General features: G+C 47.4%; 2 protein-coding genes and 3 non-coding genes across 7 annotated transcripts in view; 1 reads left to right on the plus strand and 4 right to left on the minus strand.

The window, feature by feature from the left end:
- Window positions 1–1964: 1964 nt before the first annotated feature.
- Window positions 1965–20523, minus strand: LOC142582841 (Na(+)/citrate cotransporter-like). 2 transcript variants are annotated; one of them, XM_075692915.1, is made up of 6 exons: window positions 19975–20523; window positions 17927–18031; window positions 15589–15763; window positions 8874–9035; window positions 3707–3844; window positions 1965–2321 (listed from the first exon to the last, which is right to left on the minus strand). In XM_075692915.1, the coding sequence occupies exons 2-6, from the start codon at window positions 18010–18012 to the stop codon at window positions 2166–2168; spliced, it is 717 nt and encodes a 238-aa protein (XP_075549030.1). In that variant the 5' UTR covers window positions 18013–18031; window positions 19975–20523; the 3' UTR covers window positions 1965–2165. The 2 variants fall into 2 exon arrangements, with proteins under 2 accessions (XP_075549030.1, XP_075549032.1); XM_075692917.1 differs by lacking the exon at window positions 8874–9035.
- TRNAA-AGC (transfer RNA alanine (anticodon AGC)) lies at window positions 9767–9839 on the minus strand. Its single transcript has one exon. It is a non-coding gene; the product is annotated as a tRNA-Ala (tRNA).
- On the minus strand, window positions 10441–10513 carry TRNAA-AGC (transfer RNA alanine (anticodon AGC)). Its single transcript has one exon. It is a non-coding gene; the product is annotated as a tRNA-Ala (tRNA).
- TRNAA-AGC (transfer RNA alanine (anticodon AGC)) lies at window positions 10698–10770 on the minus strand. The gene has a single exon. It is a non-coding gene; the product is annotated as a tRNA-Ala (tRNA).
- The window catches only part of LOC142582840 (solute carrier family 22 member 15-like), a 66513-nt gene continuing 62842 nt past the window's right edge, over window positions 19202–22872 (plus strand). Inside the window, exon 1 of one of the 2 annotated variants that reach the window (XM_075692914.1) lies at window positions 19202–19312. In XM_075692914.1, coding sequence (XP_075549029.1) covers window positions 19246–19312 — 67 coding nt within the window. In that variant the 5' untranslated portion in view covers window positions 19202–19245. The remainder of the gene's footprint in view (window positions 19313–22872) is intronic. The other variant, XM_075692912.1, reaches the window with a different exon arrangement.

Genomic DNA, 22872 nt, shown 5'->3' on the forward strand with positions numbered 1-22872 from the left:
TTAATGTATGTTTGTGCCTTGCGCACGTTCATTGCGGACTTGGGGACAGTTGTTTTCAATAATAAAGATCCAGCCACCTTCCTGTCGCTATGTCCATGTTTTCCTCTCGACTTTTTCCTTTTTCAAGTTTACTGGCATTGTCTGAGTATAATGTGCACTTCCTTTACGAACGTAGTTTATTGACTACATATATATAATACGAACATATTTATTTGCCCCCGTCTCATGTAATGCCTTCGGGCCTTTAAGACTATAGAATAAATGCAATCCAATCAAATCATATGAAACAGGCGCGTCTCTCTGCTCAATAAAGCAATGTCGAAACAATTTTCTTTAAAAGCAGTAAAAGGTTTAGCAGAAGCCTTTTGTCATAGAAATCCGTAAGCAGGGGAGGTATTCTGTAAGAGTCCACCTAGTGGACATGTCTATTTCATATGCTGTTGAAGTTCACAATGGCTGGGAGCTGGTGGGCGCATCGCCAGCAACCATGCGCCACAGCCAATCAGCACTTCAGAAGCAGACGAAATGGACATGTCCACTAGGTTCACTCTTACGGAATACCTTCTCTGAAGTCACACTATAGCAGCCATAATCAAGGGCAAAATATTTTGGCGCAGAAAAATAGTACAAGAAAAAAGAACAAGCAGCGACCGCAGGTCGCGCCGCAAGCCGGCATATCAGTGGTGATGGACCAAGACAGACGTGACAAAATCTATTGCTCCCTTGACGACATCCCTGGTAGCGCCCATGGTTGCCATTGCCCATGGTTGCCATTGCCCATGGTTCGGCGTCATCTCTCGTATCTCGCTTCTCGGAGGACGTCATTCCACTTACTCAATGAGCAAGCGGAGAAATAAATACGGTGCTATTTACATCGACACTTTGCCTGCAAGAAAAATAACCCTCGCGCGCAAGAATCCTAAGGCGATAGACTTACGTTTAAGCTATGTGCACTCATGAACGGCCAGCGCCTAAAACGCTGGGCTGGGATGCACAAAAAATAAAGTTATTACAGTAGAATTTTTCGAAAGGGCGAATTACAGTCAATCCGGACGCTGGACTTGTTAGCGCAAGCGGCCAAACACAAGCAAAAGGCTTTGTGAAATTGACTCTTGGTTCGTCATATAATGTAACGCAATGGCCAACGTTGTAGTAAAACGACAGGTACGCCCTATGACGCATCAGTATCTAGAAAGCGTAAGAAGAAAAAAAAAACTTGCTGCAGCCATTCAGTTAACCTTTTAATCGGTAAGCTTGCGCGGTCTCGTTTTATGCCCGCATTCTGCTCGCAGCGGCTGGTCGTTGACCAGGCTTTCCATACCGGTCTACATCATAGAAACCATAAAAACGTCCTTGAGACGCCCCTGCTTCTCGGGGCGTACAATATTATTGCTGTCGAACATAGTTGAAGCGTGTTGTAGTAAGCCCCATAATCATTCGTCGCACGTTGCAGCCTACGTCGAGCGGTCTTGCCGTATACTCTTCGTTCAGTCATATTATTCCACGCGAAGTGGGCTGGTTTCTGCCAGCGAACACGTTAAAACACGCCTTCGCACTGAGGCAGCAGTGTACTTGTGGCCCCATGAGACTTCCGGTCGCGCGTTCTTTGGAACCCAAGTTTGTCAAGAAAAATAAAGCATTTAGTCCCGTAGTCAACTACAGGTACGGCCCGCATTCACAAAGCATTTGTTATGCTAGAACCAATCAAAATAGCATACGCAAGCCAATCGTGATGTTGGGGATGGTATTAGTGAAGCCGGATTATCACTTACGTAGCACTTGCATCATTTTAATTGCGTAGCGAAATTGGCGCCACCAGGAGGGTCCTATATTTATAGGTTATTATGAACAACACACACACCTCTCATCAAGGTGTGTGTGCGTGTGTGTGCGTGCGTGAGTGCGTGTGCGCGTGTGTGTGCGTGTGTGCGTGTGTGTAAACATAAGAATTTATACACGTCAATTTTATTGCAGATCTTGTGCGTTATACGAGCACGTCTCGCGTTAGCAAACTGCGAGACGTCGTCTCGTGCAGAGCGAGAAAACAAAAAGCGAAGTTTCAGCGACGACCGCGAGGAAGATGTCGCAGACAACCTGACGAAAGACTGCGCACGTGATGCACCGATTGTTTCTTCCCACTGAAGGGTTTAGCACTTGTGCGCCTATCAGTGAGGGATAGCGCCGATGGCGGGCGCACTGCTGAAGCAGGCGTACGCCCACGTAGGAAACGAGTTCAGGTTGAAGACGTATTCGCCCAGCGTGTTGATCAAGGCAAGGTTCACGATCTGGCAGCAGAACTTCACGATGATGCCCGGTATCAGCTGCGAGTGCAACGGGCAGAACCGTGAGCATCATGAATGGGGTCCGGGAGAAAAGTACTCACCATTTCCCTACGAACATTGATAGAGGGAACTCTGGCGCTAATGTCTATGGGAATCCAATCATGGCGGTTCCGTGACCTTGGAAATGATGCTTAGTACGTGGACTTTCCTAAAGTGCGTCCTCTTTGTTTCAAACGGCGTTGCGACTTTGCTAACCGGTCAGTTTGAGCACTGTCGTGTTATATATGGGATAACTCGCAGGAACTATACATTAGCGCAGTCCTACCGTCTTCCGGGTTGAAAAAAAAGTAATTGTTTCAATATTTAGGGCAGTAAAGGCACATGAATGGTAGTAAATAAGGACACAAGAACGTCTGAAGCCAGAAGCACGAATATGAGACAAGTCCGTGCACTGACCATCATTCACATGGTAGACTGAACGATCGCAGAATCAGAGTTCCCTCTAGTAATATTAGTAGAACACAATGTTGTTAACTGACGCCATGACGGTCGCTGTGACGTTGTACAGCTGGCATGGTGAAAATAATTCTCATTCTTAGAGCATTAGAGGCAGGGGAAGCATGCGTGCGCAACCCATACTGCGGATAGTCTTGATCTGAGGACTTCATTTGTGTCTAATAAACCAACGAAATTCTCAAACTAACAACACCACACCAGCACTCTCCATAAAGGTAAGTTATTCCGAAAATTTCATGTGTGGCGATCATTAGACTTAATTGGTCTAATTTTTATCGTACGATTCTTTCCAGAACATTACGTGCGGAAATAATCACTTGGAATGCCAATAATTTATTGCACACGCCATTTAGATGTTTTGACGGACATATAGTGGAATATGTTAAGATTTATGCACCGCAAAAGATTAATGCGCTGCAAAATTGCACAACAAAATTAACTTAACTCGGAAGGCTTAACTTCACATCTGCCCTCTCTAAGCTTTATAAGTAGCGGTATTCCTTCGTTCTCATGTGAAATAGGTGATTTCCTCCAGCAATACCAGGAACCTGTGGAGGTACGCTAGCTATAGTTCTCATTCTATCACGAACAACTTTGTTTAGGCATTCACAATCATTCAGATTCTATAAATTTTAAACCTAGTACAAAAGCAACTATTTCAAACTACACGTCATCTCTCTCCGCAATGCAACTTCAGGACTATTTGGTATAAACTGTGTCCACCAGTGATATGATATCTCACGAATTCAAAAAAAAATATTACTGAGACGTCCCTTATCTCGGCCGACGATTCCATTACGTCATGCAACAATGCGCTGAACCAGCATTTCCCAGCGAAATGTATATGCTCCCCCCCCCTACGCACATGACGTCACTGCTCAAAACGCCCAGCACGGTGCAGCGCGTACCAAGTCCTTAGTGTTGACGTGTCCCTCGTCGCAGATGATGGCGATGACCGAGGAGGAAGCTGGAAAGATGCACGCCTGCGTCACCGACAGGCACACCGGGAACACCAGGTACAACGGGTTCAACTTGAGTTTGCAGGCCTGTGAATCCATATAGAATGACTTGATGAATTACTAGATAACACACAGGAAAAGCCGCTACTCCAGCGATCACTCCATGTTCTCTTGATTAGGTGTTCTAAGTGCGTAAGCATTTCTGTGCCTACCCACCCAACGAGGAAACCTGTCCGTCCGTCCGTCCGTCACGTAAGACGAATTGCTATAAAGAAATTAATGTGTAAAACAAGATAAACTCGAAAGGCAATTTGTTGGCAGCGGTGAGTTCCGAACCTACGCCTCCGTGCTCAGAAGCCGGCTGTCTTACTCACTGCGTTAAACGACTACACTTGTAGAAGCTGAATATATTTGAACCATATGAATGTGTTGCACCGGCGGTACAAAAGAATTGTCAAAGGAGAACAGTTTATGAAGGCTTTGTTGAAACATTCGTTGACGGTGGAATAAAGGCCACCATCACCAAGCATGTAGGACCACATGCAGAGTCGACTCGAAGCATTGTATACATAAGTAAAATTACGATTTTGCGAAATTTTAATGACAAACGCGCCACATCTCCGATGTGCTTCGGTGGTTGCGGGATGCGCCTTCCGTTGGGGCGTTCCTTCACCATAGAGTTTCGTGCAGTAATTGTATGTAACTACACATGCCTTCACCGACCGAAACGTCACCGATCTCTGAAGGCTTAGGCGCTTCACGTCGCGCAACACAGACAGATAAGCATTCAATGAGCTGATAAGGAGCGGTGAGGGGTTATGTGGGTCTCACCACGGTTGGCAAGTGTTCGACGCGGTTGGATAAAGTGTTAAAGGGCGATAAGAGTTTATAATGATCGGAAATTTTCTTATAATATTAATAAGTACCGGTAAGGGTCGTATAAGGTCTGATAAAGTTTATAAGATCCTTTAAGAGTTGATAAGGGTCGGATCATGTATAATAATGTTAATAAGGTTAGATAAGGGTTTATAAGGGTTGACAAGGGTCGGATCTCGTTGTATAAGGTTGATAACAACAAATAAAGGTCGATAAGGGTTTATTAATGGTTGAATCAAGTTTTATAACACTGATAATGACACCGGGATGTGTGGAAATGAGCAATTGCACAATGCTTGCGCATACTTCGACAACTCCCACAGAAAAATTCAGCGTAATTTTTTTAATAGTATGCATGTTCGGCTCACGCTTGGCAACTTGACTGGCATGAGCACATAGCACGCATCATGCTGGTGGCGATTGCCGCTGAAGTTTGGTGGATTGATCGGCCAATGTCGCAACATAAACGCATCAGGGGGAATCTTGCTGCGGTTTACGATTATATAGATGAGTGCTTTGATTCTACACACGTGAGCCAATGTGGTTGGTTCTTGCTTTCATCTAATCGTGCTCTTTGTCGAATTCTTGATGGTCAGCAAGTGTGCCACAAAGTGAAAAAATAAACAACTGATGCGAAGTTAGAATAGGACACCGACACTCTTGATTTCAAGATCGGTTCGTTATTAGAAGTCGCTTTATTTGTTTTTTTTTTTTCAAATTAGCACTATTGCAATGCCCGACTAAAATACGTGCTCACATGTTGCTCAAGCTGAGCTTGAAAAGCATGACTGCTACTGCAGAAGCAATCACTACGGACATATTTTTTGCGGATGTCCAGGCACATGCGTGGTGCAGGTCGTACATTGACGCGAAAAGCGTCCTGAAACAACCAGCAAATCTGAAATGCATGCCGCACCTCTTAAAATACACCGTTATCGGCCCGCGTGCATGCTCATCACAACAAGCCCACAAACCTTGGTTAAAGGTACCGACAACTGTTCGGAGCGTGCCTTGACATTATCGTGCCGACGGAAAAAATGTGACTCACAATGGCAGGAATGAGCATAACTTTATCCCTTAAACATGGAGTTACATATTTAAATTGGCTCCAAAACATGTCTCAAGATGACGTGGTACGACACTTCGTGGTGAAACATGTTATTACGCCCTTGAAAATTATGTCCAATTCCAAATAAATGTGCAGGCCCCTTGTTCGTTTTAAATGCCAAATCTAAAAAGTCGCAAAAACGTTTATTTTCCTAATATTGCAAATTATGTCTATTTATCTGTGCACTTCTAACCCGCAAATAAGTGTGTCGAAAAGTGGCGCTGCGTGCGCTCGAGGAAGCAGAGCCATGCATTGACGGAACGCCGCCGTCTCACAAGCAGTGCCCCTGGTAAGCTTCACGCTACTTCAAAACCAGCCACTGTAGTGCACCGATTTTACCGTAACGCCGCACAGGAGTCTGCAACTCAGCTGACAGCGAGTGTTCCGTATGGCCACACTAGTGCATGGTGCAACCAGCACCGCCCTCCGCCTCAGTCGACTTGGTCAACTCGAAGCCGTAGCGGACGGCGCGTCAACAACCGCTACCGACCACAAAATGCTATGGGGGCGCTTAACCTATTACACTTTGGCTAACATTGCTCGTGATTTCACATAACTATGACATATAGGCTAATATCCGCGGCACACGAGTACCAAAGCCATGTTCTCAGTAAACCAGTGGAGAAACACCGATTCCGAGTCAAACTTAATTTGTCTCGTATCGTAGTTTCCCATTCGTGCGAGTGGTTTGAGCGTAGTCGTCGGACTACGCGAAACACACAATTTATGCAGCACTTTATTCCAGTCGTCGATATTTTGCGTGCAGGACAGGTTTAGGCAATGTTTCTTTTTCCGGTGGCGGCGGTGCGCTCAGTATAGCCGGCTGTCCAGTGCAGACGGCACCCGTATATCCGTCTTTCGTGGGCAGCGCTTCTAAAGCAACCACTGGGGGTCATAGAACGCATGAGTTTGAAATCTCTATACTGCGGATTTTTCATAATTTTACAGAAGAAAGGAAGATAGGTGCACATCCGCGGCCTTACAGATGGCGAGCTGTCTCATGCACAATGCACCGCGGCGGCCAGGCGCTGGTTCCGAGTTGCACTTGTCGGCAGCTAGTGTTACTGCTAAAATGGTCGTCGCTTGTCGCAAAATATCCGCATTACCTTTTAATGACCAAACATATAAATACCGAGAAAAAAGTTTATTCTTCTATCTAAGTATGCAAAACACATCAAGAATAAGTATAATCAGCAAAAGGAAAAAATATATTGCAGAAATCTTTTAGTAATAAAGGGAAAACCCCAGGCAAGAAACTGGAAGTGGGCTTCACCCCAAGCCACCTAAGGCTTTATTTTCAGTTTGTATAGACAGCTCTTATCATATGTGAACCATAGGTGCACATTTCATTTGCTTTACGTCACATGTGTGACCAGCTGCATATGTCGCATCGGCCTGTCTCCTCTGACCTTGCTTGCACAAGACAGTGAGTCGCGTGCCAAACTTCTACTTCCTCGTCCAGTGTTCCAGCTCTAAACCAACAAATGACGCTTGCTGCCTGTAATTCAGTGTTGCTCGAAGACATTTAGCTAGACACTTCGTACTCAATACTTCAGAAATCAGAATACTTTAATACTTCAATCAGAAACCCGGAAAGAAAAAATATTTTTTGGTATGTTGCCTGTAGGCAACACTCGTCAATAAACGGTTAACATCTCACTTAAATCTACGCTGCAATAATGCTTTATGAGAAACAGGTTGTAAGTTACAACGGATGTTTGATTCGTCGTGGGCGGCGATGCTCATCTCTGCGATGACGTCACAAAGCTTCGCGGTCATCCTCTGGTCGGACACGTAGGTGGTGTTCGAATACACGCCGCTGCGGCGGTTGTCTCTGAGTACCAGACGCATATGTGAAATTCTATGCTTTTGCTATTTTCATGTACCGGATGTAATTGCGGACCCAAAAAGACGTCAAATCTGCTGTTTTACACCGCTTAATCTAGGGAGGAAAGGCGGTGACTTTTCTGTCACCGGCAGAAAAGTTTGCAAACGATAAAAATGTCCGTGACATCCCTACATTAATAAAATATTGTTGTGACTGTTTATAGGTCACAATCGCGAGTTTAATGAAACAGCCATTTTGCCGCTTGATGTGCACATGTTTCAAGTGGCTAAGTTTCCGTCGCCGTGTACATCAGTTACCACTGTTGTTGGCATCTAGACAGAGTAAATATAGCGCTGTGAGTAAATGTAGCGCTGTGTCCGCGTCTTGCCACTGTCTCTCGTCCTTTTCCGTGCGCTAAAAAAACCTGAGTTATGGAATACCAACACGCCCTAACCTACGCTCTTTCAAATATAAAGGACGTTTTGCAGATCGAAAAATTGTGCCTTAAAGCTTTTCGGACATTTCCAGGATGAACCCTTACGGCTGTAGACACTTTCGATAGTAGGCTTTCCATCAAGCTAATAAAATTTCGCGTTTGAAAATTGGTTCTCGGTGTTCGTGTAACGTTCATTTTCTTAGCTTTAAGGTTGGCCTTTTTTATTCACCTTTAAGCGTCATATTTGTGCGTTCCTCGATCCTGCGCATTCTAGAAGTATTCTGGGCCGAGTACCGAAGTGCGGCTTATTAACGTTGCGTGGGCTAACGGTATCAGGCATCGAACGCAATGACCCACGCGCACACCCCTCAGCTTCAGACTACTGGAACAAGACGTGGAGACTAAAATAAACAAACACACGCGTGATTGTCAAAATGCGCTGACATTTGGTAAATTTTCGTAAAGACTTCGCCGCACCATTTCGCGATTAGACTATTTTCGCTACCATAAAGAGAAGAGTCGGTGGACACCGCTACACTCTTTCTCTCTAGCCAGACACACTGAACTGTTGCGGGGCAGAAAAGGACGTACTGGCATTCGGCGTTTCCAGGTCTTCCACCCAAGGTCTGACCAAGAGACCAAGGTCTGACCAAGGCTTAGATTCGGTGACCTGACGAGAGCAGCCGTATTCAGCACGTCAGGGTCAATGACACTGGTGTTGAGGAGCACTTGCGAACACGGGATATAGCGCATCCTTTCGTTATTACAAAGGAAGCGCAATCGTTACGATGTTGGACGGGGAACAACTTGGCCCGACTTCGTACAAATTTGCTTCCTTTGTTCCGTCGGAATCTTTCGTATTACGTACCAAGGAAATGACGACGGGCAGCAGCATGGTCGCGGCTGCGTCGTTGGGTGTGAACTCCGTGAGCAAGGCGGCGCTAAGGGAGATGAGAACCTGCATTTGTAGCGGTGTCCGGATGTTCAGACTCTCGATCAGAACCACGAACTCGGAAGAGAGCTGCGTGACCTGCGCGAAGCATCCCGACGCACGCACGCAATTCAAATAAACTTTATCATTTTCCCTGCAAAACAGACTGAACATTAAGCGAAACCTGTAAAAACGGCTTTACGAAAGCCTCGTGTTTCATAGACGGCACCAGGTATACGTGCTACAAACGGTACAATATTTAACGCTTACAAACGCACGCGATATATATAAACTTACCTCGTACAATGTTTACGCTATTGCTAAACACGTATCAGCAAGTAGTGTGGTAACACTAGAGAGATTGGCAGTAGTATTTAACAATCGGCAACCATTCACGATGGTATAAAACCCGCCTTTAAGTGGGGAACAACGCCAAACAAGAAAATATTGGCGGTAGTGAGTCAGCCGCCAGCCGTTACAGCAGTTCCGTTTTCACATCTGCTGACAAAACCTAAATCGTCTAATCATGGCGCATTTTATCAGAGCTAGAGGCTTGGAATTCACATAGGACCACGAAAGATTGTGGGAGAAAATGGCACTCATGTCTCATTGTGGGCGCATGTGTGTATAAGAACAACATTTGATACTACAGGTCACGAGGATGCCAACAAGTTAATAAAAACACAGCGTACGTTCTAACTAAAGCTAAACTTATGCTGCCAGAAAGCGAGCGCCGCTGCAGGGACCAAATACCGTTTCCCCTGTAGCAGCCGCTTTTATCGCGTAAGGCGTTTGTTCAATCTTGTGCCACAAAATGTAAGAATAAGAAACGGAGGTGCTGGGTATCGATTCCAGTACCTCTCGCATGCTAAGCGAGCGCTCTACCATCTGAGCTACACCCCCGACGGAGGTGCCAAGTGTGGACACACCTTCCAAAGAGTATCATAAGAAGCCAACAAACAGTGACACCAAGGAGAACATAGGGGAAATTACTTGTGCTTAAAAAATGCAAATAAAGAAACGATAAATTAGTGGAAATTAAAGTGGTTGAAGAAACAACTTGCCGCAGCTGGGAACCGAACCCACAACCTTCGCATTTCGCGTGCGATGCTCTACCGATTGAGCTACCACGGCGCCGTTCTCCCATCCACTTTCTTGGGTATTTATGTGCCCTAGTAGAACCTTAGGAGTGTTAGCCAGCGCCACCACTCACAGACCTTGGCGGCGGACGTGGAACGTCCTTTAAGCCGCAGGCGTCACGAGAACGTGATCTTTTTGGGTGAAGGCAACTGGTCAATAAACTCACATATGCTACCTGAAGGCATCAGTGTTGCCGGATTCGAGACCCTCGTTATTCAATCACACATGGATCCTGCCGGAAAGCGAGCGCCGCTACAGGAACAGAATACCGGTTCCCCTGCAGCAGGTGCCTTCCCTCGCGCACGGCGTTTGTTAAATCTTGTGCCACGAAATGTAAAAAGGAAAAAAAAACGAAAAAATATAGTGGAGGTGCTGGGTATCGATCCCAGTACCTCTCGCATGCTAAGCGAGCGCTCTACCATCTGAGCTACACCCCCGACGGAGGTGCCAAGCGTAGACACACCTTCCAAAGAGTAATCACACATGGATCCTGCCGGAAAGCGAGCGCCGCTACAGGAACAGAATACCGGTTCCCCTGCAGCAGGTACCTTCCCTCGCGCACGGCGTTTGTTAAATCTTGTGCCACGACATGTAGAAAGAAAAAAAAACGAAAAAAAAAAGTGGAGGTGCTGGGTATCGATCCCAGTACCTCTCGCATGCTAAGCGAGCGCTCTACCATTTGAGCTACACCCCCGACGGATGTGCTCCAAGTCCGTCCGGTCCAGGCGATTTCCTTGCTCTAAGATCATCTATAGCCTTTTCAATTTCTGCTAGAGAAATTGGCCTCTCGTGAGGTTCCTTAAGTTCGCCACATATTTTCGGTATCAGAGGTAAAAATTTGCTCTTAAACGCCGAGATATCGCTTTCTCTTGCTTAGTAGCGTGCTATAGTAGTCCACGAAAGCACGTTCTATCTTTCATTTGTCATTTGTAAGCTGTCCTTGATAAACGATTTCTTTTATTTCCTTCGTCAAAGCGTGTCTCTTCTCTTCACTTCAAGCTCACTTAATAGGCGCTTCACCCAACCATACACGTTCCGCGCGTGCTCTTAAAACTGCGCCGCGATATCTTTCTTCATCAATCACTTCAAGTTTTGTTTTAAGTTCTTTGATATCATTTGCAAATGTACAAGCCGCGCCACTTTCCATGTTCAACAGGTATGGTAACGTGCATTGCAGTTGCTTTTCCTCTTGCTTTTGTCTATGCCGCAACATGCATGCTCTCTCTAAAGCAATTGTTTTCGCTTCTGTTTTGAACAGCTCCCAAGCTTCTACAACATTTTTTTGCATCCTCAAGGAGAACATTGTCTAATTTCTCTTTTATTCTTTTAAGGAACACTTCATCCTGGGGAAGATTGTCATTAGGTTTCCATAAGTGCCAATTAAATTTTTGCTCTTTGCTTTTCGTACCTGTCGTAACCATTACCAAGCAGTGGTCACTGAAATTGATGCTTTCTACGCCGTAGTTAGAAAGTAGCGGAATTAAGTGAAAATGAACATAGAAACGGTCATCCCTCGCGTGGCTGTTTTCTTGAAAATGTGTATATTGTACATCACTGTCAGAACCAAGAACACTTCCAACATCCTCAAGATCAACTTCACACAAAATTGTAGCGCTTTTATCTTGGCTCAGTGGCCTTTTGATCGATCTTTCGGTCGGCACACACAATTAAAGTCGCCAAACATTGGAACGTGTCTTTCACGCCCCAAGAAAGACCTTAGATAAACAAAAAAATTGTTCACGTTCACGAGCATTATTAAAGGGACACTAAAGGTTACCAGAAACTCAAGTTAAAGTGGTAGAGCAATGTTCTAGAACGTCTAAGGCGTCAATATAATCGCGAACAGAGCTTTAGTAACCGAGAAATTCAGGTAAATGCATGACACGATTTGAGACCCCCCAGCGACATTCCGGTACTAGCCCGATGACGAAAGGACTCCTCATAATTTGTGTTACTAATACTCAACTACTCGTATTAAAAATACCATTTCATTCGATTATAAGACGGAAAAAAATGCTACTTGCCTACGTCTATTCGATTCTAAGAAAAAATAACATTTTGACGTTACCCTTCAGTAATATGGGTGTTCAAAAGGTTTCGTTTTCGCTCGACTCTGCGCGCTCGACTCTGCGCCGCGCACGCTTTGGAGTTTCAGTAGTTTCGTTATCGCGTCGTGCTGTGAGGGTTCTGCTGGCTCGCGAAACTTTCATTTGGAACAAGCAGCGAGAATGCCACGTCCATGTGATGTCGTGGGAAGCCCTCGTTGCTTTCCCGCTCCGGAGAGCCGGTGTCGAGGCCGCCGTCGTAGTACGCAACGACGCCGGCAGTGCGAGCCCTCAGCAGCAGGTCGCGCTCGTCGGTGCTCAAATCGCTGAAGTTGAGCCCACCATCGCGAGCCAATCTGTCGGTGTCAGGGTCCATTGCGACAAGCGTCGAAGTTAGCGTCATAGAATGAAGTACCAGCTTATGGGCGTCTTGCGCTGGAGTTTGAGGTATAGTAGCGGCGCCTGGTGGCGGTGCGGGAAACGACATCTGGGTCGTGCCAGCTTGGGTCGTATTGAGCCCTGGCTGTGGCGAAGCACGTTTCTAGGCCGAGTTTTGCGTCGATTCGCACATTTTTATGCCCTGTTGCGAGTGCGAAAAGGCTCGTCGCTTCTCATAGACCACGCCGACCACGCTGCGAGCTCGCCGCAGCCTATAGTTTAACGAAAACGGACTCTCCGTGTGCCGCGGGACGTAATGTGGGACGTAATTCATTTCTCCTTCCGCTAGCCACCATACTCCCGCTTTCGCTCTGCTGTCGGCTCTGTCTTGGCTCTGTTTCTGGCCGCGCGTTCGCGTTTTGCGCAGAAAAGCCGTAGCGCCGTCTGCGGACGCCGTTCTACTCACCGATGGCGCAACGTCACTATGAGACCATGATGTCAGTACTCCTCGATCGGAGGGCGGGCGATTTGAACTGCGCTAGAGGTACGCGGACGCTTCAGAACGCATTTTCTCTTAAAATAAGTCTCTCCTTGGCACGAAACAAGCGTTTCGAGGTTTCTGTGATGATATTTCAACAGTCCACGTTGACTTAATAGTAACCTTTAGTGTCCCTTTAAGAGCGTATACACGAACCATTCGCGAAACCATTCCAGAAATAGAAAAATCACAAACAAGCGAACGCCCCCCTCCTTACATGATGTAACTTGTTGCTCTGTTATCCCAATATTCTTTCTAATAAACAAAAGGCAGCCACAAGAAGTGCTGCTCGCGTGGCAAACGCATACGTTGTACTTTTTTCTGAAATTTTCAACCAATCGAGCCGTTATTGCTTCAGATTTAATTTTTGTTTCGTAGACTGCCAGCAAATCAACGTCTTTTTCTGCGTATTAACATGCGACTTATCTGACATCGTCTTCGCCTCTGCGACAACCCTCTGACGTTTAATGTCGCCAAGCGAAGCGGACTGGTGAGGTTAATAGTGTTTGTCATTGCTTGAGCCATCATTAGGGTGCACCCCTATAGGCAAAATTTCATAGGAAACATACGGACTCTAGTATGCGGTGATGTTAGATGAACATAGCCTTCTTTTTCGAAGCGACGCCTGCAAAGCCACGTCCTCGCAGGCTCATTCCCGATCAAATATCGGGTGTTGGAAGTTGTTTCCGTGACACTACCTCCGCTAAGGCGGAGGCGGCGCGTGTGACGGCCGTCTGTATAGCGGCACCTTAGGTTTTACCTTCAACATCGACCGTCGGCCTGTCTGGGTTTTCTGTGCAGGTCCTTCCGTATCCGCGCCGTCGGTGTCTCGGCTATGGTCCTCAATATCGCCGCGCAACCGCTTTAAGGCGCCCTTAGCGTCAGAGGTCACGTCCATGTTCTCGCTGATACAGATCGTCAACCGCGGTGGTCGGAGGAGGCCTAATAGTTGAAGATGCGCGCGTCGCCCCAACACGACTTTCCTTCCCTTGAACCTTCACGAGTAGAGGTGCAGAATCCGGCACAATGCCCTTATCAGTCCCCTTCAGGTATCAGTCCCCTTCAAGTTCAACTTTTCAGTCTTCATTTCCAGAGGTGAAGACTGAGCATCCGCCCCTTCAAGTGCTTCCTTAGCGGCCTCCTCTGCGTCCTCTTGATCCAAAAGGGGCTCCGATGAGTCTTTGCTCCTGCCTGGGCCAGCAACGTTGGCGTACGTTCTCACGCACTGGGTCTCGTCGTGGACGAAGCGACGACACAGTCCACGGAGTGCAACCCGTCATTCTCATACGTGTCCGGTACCACGGCGCAGGAGGCAGAGGGGTGCTCTGGCCGGGACAATAACGAGAGCCAGGTCTTTCGCAATCCAAAGCTGATGTGGTAGGTCATCCGCTGTCATTGCGGGCTTGAGTTTCAGGACCCCTGACCGTGTCGTGGTTCCTTTGTCGTTGCAGTCCTGTACCTGCCACTTCTCCCTCGTCACTTCGGTCACTCTTCCGAACGGTGCCAACGCTGTTCGGACGTCTTCATCAGGAACACCGTGCAGCAGCCAGAAGAGCTTGAGCCTGACACACCGGTTGCACAGGTCACGCATCGGTGTTCCTTCACAAGAAATGCTTCAGTGTCGAGTATCTTCTTTTTTGCCGCCACGCGTTCGTAGAATTTACGGCCCACACATGATTCATCTGATAAGCCCCCAGGGCCACCACTTCCGGTAGCAGCATGAGTCTTGAAAGCGCGTCTCTGAAGTTCTGAACATGGTAAGGCCGCGCCTTAACTTCACTGTGTATAAAAATAGTGTTCAAAACACTAGCACCCGAAGGAAGTTGTGGATAGAATCATTTGGTAGTCCGGAGAAGGCTTTTCCGTTGACCAGGAACAGCGGCCAAGGGCCGCTGTAACCACTCCTGGGGAGAAAGACATTCCGCGATCGTTCACTGCGGTGGCCGGAAGTGGAATCCTCTCTGCTACACCCCCGACGGAAGCGCCAAGCCTATAGACACACCTTCCAAGGAGTAATCACTCGCGGGCCCTGCCGGAATGCGAGCGCCGCTACAGGCACAGAATACCGGTTCCCCTGTAGCAGCTGCTTTTCCTCGCGTACGGCGTTCGTTGTCTTGTGTCGCAAAATGTAAAAAGAAAAACGAGAGAAAGCAGTGGAGGGGCTGGGTATCGATCCCAGTATCTCTCGCGTGCTCTACCATCTGAGCTACACCCCCGACAGAATCCTCATTCTTCAATCACCAAATTAAGAGAAGAAAAAAAAACTGCAGAGTTTCAAAGACCGAACAGCGGAAGTTTCAAATTGCGAACAGTTCAGGCTCCAGCGGAGCGATTTCCATGCCACGAAGGCGTTTTGAAGAATAGACTGCCTGGAAAAGCAAAAAGCTGCTACCGTAGCAGGAAATAGAATACGTAATTTTGTGTTCAGAAGCACAACGCTATAGTCACTGAGCTACTTTGGCGGGCTAGGGACGCGTGTGCCTATTTTTACCGGCGGGTAAGCGGCTGCAGAAGGTTTCGGATACACGGCCTTCCGTGGCCAAGCACCCACCTCGCTGGCTACTCCAAGGGCGAGTCCACCGCCGAAAGTGAGCAGCATGCCCCAGGCCATCTTGTGCTTAACCACGCTCCACGAGAGGATGCGTTTCTCCAGGTTGTCGCGGGACATGGGCACCGCGAACAGCACCGCCACCGCCATGAATGCCACCGATGTGTCGTCCACCGCGCTGCGTACCACACAAACACAAGAACCCTGCGGTATTCAGGTTATGAACCCATGGCACCAGATCATGTGAAGGTGGAACCAGAAGCCAGGGGCGCTATAACGTAAAGCTATTCCAAATTTTTCTATTCCAATTCTGAAATCAGCCCTCCGCGACTAGTCAAACTTTTTTGGACCGGAAACGGAAACGGCGATAGCCCCACATCCGATATGACGTGTATACACTGATTATATATGCATGATTGGACCGAACAAAAGAAAAAACTTTATTTCTGATTCGACGCCTCTTCACCATTAGACCTCGGCTATTCGTCAAAAGCTTTCGAGCTGCACCCACTTCACCTGCCCGTCACGCAATGTCACAAAACCGCAACAACTCACCGCGTCAAAGTGACGTGTACGCGTTAAAGGTGCACTAATATGCCGAACAAAACTGAATTTTCTTCTGAATAGCCGCAAGCTGCCCTGTTCCGAAAGGAATGAAAGATCGCTGCCGCCGATCGCTCAGGCACTGGATACTCGCACCTGCCTGAGGGCATGGGTTTATTTACGTATAATCAAACTTTTTACATCACCATGTAACATTTTCGAGCACTTTCGGCACGTTTACGACCTCGGTCTACCCAATCTTCTTTGCTGAGGATCTGTTTTAGCGTAATTCTTAACCTTCCATTGCATGCCGCCCCGATTTTCGACCAGCCACCGCAAGCTAAATAAGTGGACCAATCGCAGACGCCGGCACCACCCTCTTCATCCGGTTATCTATTTTCAGTGCACTGGCTCGGCCCGATCGGATCTCTCTTCACTTGAGCGTGCTCCTCACCTCTTTTCAGCCAATTAGCTAAGACAAGGCGCTCAGTGTAGGCAATGTTATTAGTTTTTAGAACAAACAAAAGTGACCTCCTATAAACAAGGAGAGCGTTTGATTGGTCTGTTCAGACAACCCTGCGAGTCACCGCCCGATGCTTGCGTCGGCGGTTACGCAAATTTAACATCAGGAGATTGGAATAAAATCATAGTGGAATAGTTTTACTTTAGAGGGCCCCAGGTTATTAAAGCGAGGGCGCAATTTCCTCGAAGGCTGTGCTTTGGAGATAACGTTTTTGTAACGCCTTACTATACTCCGAGAAAAACAGCGCAGCAACAGGACCAATGAAATATAAAACAACACAAACGCCCACTAGAAGTCAATAGAATATAGCTTTTGTTGTTTGTTTTTTTCATTGTTTCTGTTACAGCGCTGTTCTTGTCGGAGTGTTGCTCAACAAACTAGCCCATCCTCACACTCTTATGCCTTCTTATAAGCTGCTATATCGGTTAATGCGCGAGGAACGCCGTTTACCGTAACTGCATGCCTAAACTGCACTAATTAATATCCTAAATATTTTTTTTCTTTAGCGTAGCCGTCAGTATTCAAGGCACATGTCTATACCCGCGAAGAAGGCCGAGACTTAAGAGCGTTTTCGGATTCCGGGAGAAAAGCGGCGGTGCCTGTGACGACATTCTTTCTGTTCTACAAAGATCTGCGGGGAAGTGCACAAGCAAGGCATTGTAGGAAAACTGTACATGAACCATCGATGCATTTATCGGCACCTTTGGGGGAGCAGTGAATCAAAACTGGCGCTAATCTCCAGATTTCTAGCAAGTGGACAAAGAATCTGCCAAGTGAGCACGCGCTGGACCGTGCCCCTTCTTGTCATTGCCGCCGTCCTCCTCCTGCGCTGAAATGTTATTGCAAGCTTTGAGCACAGACTGGATTCGGTACTGCAATTGTGACTTGTGCCCTAAATTGATTATTTAAAAATAATTAGCGACATCTAGCCATCAAAAAAGTGAGCAATCGATGCTAAATTCCGGATGTCTGCTAGCCCGAGTCACCCTCTAAGCAAAAAAGGTTGCCATAGCCGACCGGCGAAGAAACTGACATAACGTGCCTGTGGAAATTTTGTTTCCTCTTTCTTTTCAATCAGTATGACGTTTTCCTAATCACTCCGCGTTCTTTTCACGTTACGTATATGAATGTCGCACGATTCAGCATACAGTTCGTAGTTGACCGTCAGCACTGGTGTCCCGTTCGTCTCTCTCGTTTCGCTGTCAGCGTTGGTTGACAGGTCAGACGCAAAGCCTACTACAGCCCCAACTTCGCACAGCCGAAAAGAAAGCTTACCTCATGTGCAACCATTTCGCCCAGCCCTTGAAGAAGACGGCCTTCCTGGTCGACCAGAGGAAGAACACCACGGCCAGCACGACCATGACGACCTTCTCCGCGGCGCTGAAAGCGACCGAGGACAACTCAATTCTTTATTCACCGGAAAGCATCTTGGCTGGTCGTTTGAGCTCAGTAGAAACAGCTTGACGGGCCCGCATAGACGCTTGCAAAGCAATACGCTACATAAAGTTTGTGGATAATAACATATAAATTGCACACGGCGAACACAACAGACACACAGCACTAGTTGTGCGATATAAAACACTCGCACAAAATTTAGCGGTCATAACACGGAGGCGTTGACTACCGAGCAGTATGATGAAACTTCGCGGCAAGAAGGTTTTCTGAGCTTGTCCATGTCATCACCTTTCTTGCCGATGTTCTTTTTTTAGTACTGCTCGTTTTATTTTCTATTTATTTGTTCCTTGCAGAGTGAAAATTTCTTGCATTTATGAAAACGACAGCGCACACCTTCTAATGCATCACGTTCACGCAAACAAGCCTTGGCAACCGATCAATTATTTTTTTCTGCTAGTCGAACAAGGCTCTAATCGGGATTAAGTTGTTTATCGGAGGAATAGCTTCAGCCTCCCTTCAACACATTGTGATATATCGGGAAAACAATCTCCCGCTACACGGCAGCTGAAGGTCGCCGCGCAAGAAAAAAGAAAGCTATGAGATTAGGATTGTCCGCCGGCTTTCTCGCAATACAGGCACGACTATGTCGCAGTTTCCCAGCTGTTACCAGAGGCTCGAGGGAAGTGGAAGTGTTATTCTTTTGCCTCGTGTTTTTATCAGCCGTACTCTAGCACCGAACGCTAACGTGTCGCGCCAGACGAAAGCGAAAACTCTCCGCCGTTTTCTCTGACACTTTATCACGCTCTCAACGTGTGACAGAGACGCACAAACGTTGCGAAAGAACGACATGCGCGCACGGTAATGCGAAACGTCGGCGCCGAGGCCGCTGCTCGAATAGCGTGTGTGACTCGCGAGAAGCGTGGGAAGAAACGGCGTGCACACGGAAGTGGGGACTGAGTGAGATCCCCGTCGCCGACGACGCACGCTCTATTCGGTGTCAGTGAGCGCAGTCTCGACAGACCAAGGGAAACCGATTCAAACTGGCCGCCACCGGTCCTCACGAGAATCTACTTGGATGCGTGGGGAAACGTTGTGGGAAACAGTCGTGAAAAACGCGTGGGCGTCTAGACCTCAAGCGTCACACGTGCGATGAGCGCTTGTTTCGTGTCCAGAAAGGAAATACCAAGACTGTCGGTGAAATGAAAAGCGAGCAGGCGTCAGCCCTGGGCTGCGTTGACTCCGGCGGTTCAGGCGAATCGACAGCAGGTTTGGTTTTTATCAATTACCGTGCTATAAGCCGATAACTGGAGCACCACGAAGTGATAGCAAATTTTTTCGAGGCTGCCGTGGTGTCCAAAACCTTTTCTCTTAATGTTAGTTCCATCCATGCACACTCACCTAGAAAGCTACAGTAGTGCTTCAAGTTACAGCACCGTTTGTATAGTAAGTGGCTACGCGCTCACAGCAGCCTTTTGCAGCGAATGCACAGCTGAGTTGATAGTGAATTTGTTACACGCGTTGCCGAAACCTTCTCGCAGTCAAGCAGGCGCCTGTATAATGCGGTTGCTGCATATGATTGATTGATTGAATGGTTGATCGATCGATCGATTGATTGATTGATTGATTGATTGATTGATTGATTGATTGATTGATTGATTGATTGATTGATTGATTGATTGATTGATTGATTGATTGATTAAATGTGAGTGTCTTGTAATATATGAAAGCCCTCTGCTCGCAAACAGGAGACACCAAGAAACATCCCTAAAACCCAGCGCCCCCGCACAAAGCTCCTGAAGCCGGCCGTTGCGCGAATTAGCCTGCGGGCCGCTGAAGTTTCAAACGAACGTGATTGAGCTCCGTCGTAGACAACGATGCGATTCTGCCGGTCGTAACGCTCGAGTAGCTCGCAAACTTCGTCGACTCACGTGACATTGCCAAGGCTCCTGTACTTGACCAGGAAGGCGTCGTGGATCGCCTCCTTGCGGAAGTCTGTCGCACTGGTAAAATAATCAAAAGGACAATTAAGAACAAGTTCGTGTCCCGCTTCCAGCGCTCAAACCGCTAGTTTATTCAATATTAATTGCCTAGGATGCTTGAAACGCGAATACGGCGCGCAGGAGATACGGCTTGAACCAATGCAGCCGGCGTGTTGCAAAAATCGTGATGCCGAGGATAGATTAGGTGCTCAAAAAAGAAAGCAACCAAAAATTAACGAATTATTCTCTGTCACGAGAACTGCATCTATTCCTTCCGTATGAGACCCCGTATAAAGGACAGCTCTGGATTAATTTTGACCGTTTGAGCTTTTTGACGAGCCTCAGCAGCAATACAAGCGCTCTTGGATACCACCCAACTATAATAAGAATGAATATAGATAGTCCGTGCATGGTCTAAAGATCTCAAATAGGCTGCTTTGCCTTGTTATAACGTCTTGCCTCGACCACGTAAAGTCTACTTATTTGGTTTCGTTGCTGTCCGTAGACATTTAAACGAGCCCGAGAGCAGTAAACATGTATTACTCCGTAGAAATATATATACACATATTTTGTAACTGATAGTGTCAGAATGCCACTATCCGAAGCTAGGAACCAAGCCTGCGAGCATGTGTTACTCAGCAGAACATCATATATGCTGAGTCAAATAGTGGCGCATATAGAAGGAATGTGTCAAGACTGCGTGACAGACTTCGCGCATCATTTGGCCAGTACCTTCCGCGGCAATAAATTACCGGTAATTTATAAGCGCACCGCGAAGCTGAACTGGATGTGCCGAGCTCTTAATGCAATGGTTTTCTCGGAGCACAGGAATCATACGTCGAATACCCCACCATGCGTCGTCGACAAACTAAAAGTTCGTACTTCTCCAACACGCAGCGCTACCCCGTTGCTTTTGATATATTTCGAAATAAGATAAGCACAAATCTTACTACAGGAACCCGCATCGCATTGCTGATTATTCTGGAGCAACGCTATAGGCCTCGATATACAAGCGTTGTTTCAAGATTAGGTACCATAGCCGGCAGTCTCAGAATAAAGACATCGTCTTGAAGTTGTTCGCACACATTCCATCGTCCACATTTGCTTAAGCGAACTGAGGGTGCCTCCCGCTGTCGAAATTATGTAAAGTGCACATCACACACTACAAACCATGCACTTCATTCTACCCACTTACCATTTCCCAACTGAAGCGGGCGAAGTCTACATGTTAAAAGGTCGTGCTTGGAAAACCTTTTCCCGGCTAAGTGAGTTGTGCAAAAGTCAAGATATTCCTAAGTTCAAGAATTACGCGTAAGGTGCCCACCTTGCTCTACACGCAACGCCGTTGGCTGATTTCAAATAGCTGTTTCTTTGTTTGTTTTTTCTGCTAAGTTTCAGGAAGCTTTAGGAACAAGTTTATGCGGCCGATAAAACTAGTATCCTTACTTTAATATGGCTCTCCGCTAATTTGCTATCGCAATCGACGCTTTGCCTTTCGGGCGAAACTGCGGCGTTTTTTTTTTTTAATCAGCGGCATCTTTTTTTACGTATTTGAGCACCTAAATCATAATTCTGCCACAAATATTCCCTTATTTATAGCTTTTATCCCTATCAAATTTATCGTAATTCATTCACCTCAGTACGTCGGCCGTCTATATATAAAGAAGGGCATTCTTGCGTTTTAAATGTACTTCAACACGCGCTTACCGGGTATCATACGTACGCAGAACTGTTGCGAGGAGAACCGACCGCAAAACATTCAGCTGCGGATGCACTGGGACAGAGCAAGGACTTACAAGTGATTATTACCTACACTTGACTATGCAGTATTAACTACAGCGGTTTAATTACATACATATTAGTCCACGTTTCCATGGTGCACTTTTTTGCTATGCCTTCATGCAACTGTAGCAGAGAGCGCTGTTACGACTTTGAGGTGGTCCCGTAGCGCTCGTCACCCGTTTCGTGACAGAGCGTTGGTAGCGAAGACTCCGAGTCAGGCGTCGGTGAGAATAACGAAAGGGATTTTATACACTATATGCAGGTCATTATACAGGACAAGTTCGGATCGGCACGGGGGCTGAGAGCTAACAGCAAACGCGACTGTTCCCGCTCGGCGACGTCCGTTGAGACTGCAACGCGTGACGCATCTCACTCCACTCGAGAGCGGCACTCGGCTCCCGGTGGGTCGGTGGATCCGGTTCTCCCGGCGGCGGCGTCGGGGCTTATAAAGCCCCGAGAAACGATTGTCACTCAAACGGCCCAATACAAAGCCAGCACTCGACGGTCGCCCGAGAGGTCCAACCAGCGACCGCGCTGGCCACCCGGTTAAAAGTTGCCGCGCGCGGTGACCTCCAGACAAAAGGAAATACGGCGCCGGGCTGTCCAGCACTTCGTTGCACGTTTGGACATGTCGCTTGCCGATGCTTTTCATCAGGACGCCGCTGCCTGACGGCTCAGCATCTTGACTTGTCAAGGGAGAGTTTAGGGTGCTGTGCCTTTCGGCGCAGCCCCGGGTTTGTCCAAAGGGCGTTCGCAGGATAAATTCTGCATCTTGTAGATTCGGAATCCGGGCTGGTGGTAATGGCACAACAGCATCCCCGCCATCAGATAAGGCGCCGGGAAGACGAGCTGCCTCCACGTGGCTCGGATGCCAGGCGCGCACGTTCGTCAGGCTCGTCCAAGTTCACGTCCAGTGTCCGGACGCCAGGTAACTTCACATGCCCAGGTCCCACTTGCCAGGACAGGAGCTCTGCTCACTGCGTTGCCGCCAAGGCACCTCGACCAGCTCCGCTCGGGTCGTTCCTAAGCCTTTGCTTCTCTCCACTGGTCCCGGTTGGTCGTTCT

Source organism: Dermacentor variabilis, chromosome 5 (genome assembly GCF_050947875.1).
Source record: "Dermacentor variabilis isolate Ectoservices chromosome 5, ASM5094787v1, whole genome shotgun sequence".
Classification (NCBI taxonomy): domain Eukaryota; kingdom Metazoa; phylum Arthropoda; class Arachnida; order Ixodida; family Ixodidae; genus Dermacentor; species Dermacentor variabilis.

Coding starts and splice junctions, on each gene's coding strand:
- LOC142582841 (XM_075692915.1), bottom strand. CDS start 18,012: ATGGTCGTGCTGGCCGTGGTGTTCTTCCTCTGGTCGACCAGGAAGGCC. Junction 3,845..8,873: donor TGCCCGTCGTCATTTCCTTG/GTACGTAATACG, acceptor ATGGATTCACAG/GCCTGCAAACTCAAGTTGAA. Junction 2,322..3,706: donor ACGTCAACACTAAGGACTTG/GTACGCGCTGCA, acceptor TTGCACTCGCAG/CTGATACCGGGCATCATCGT.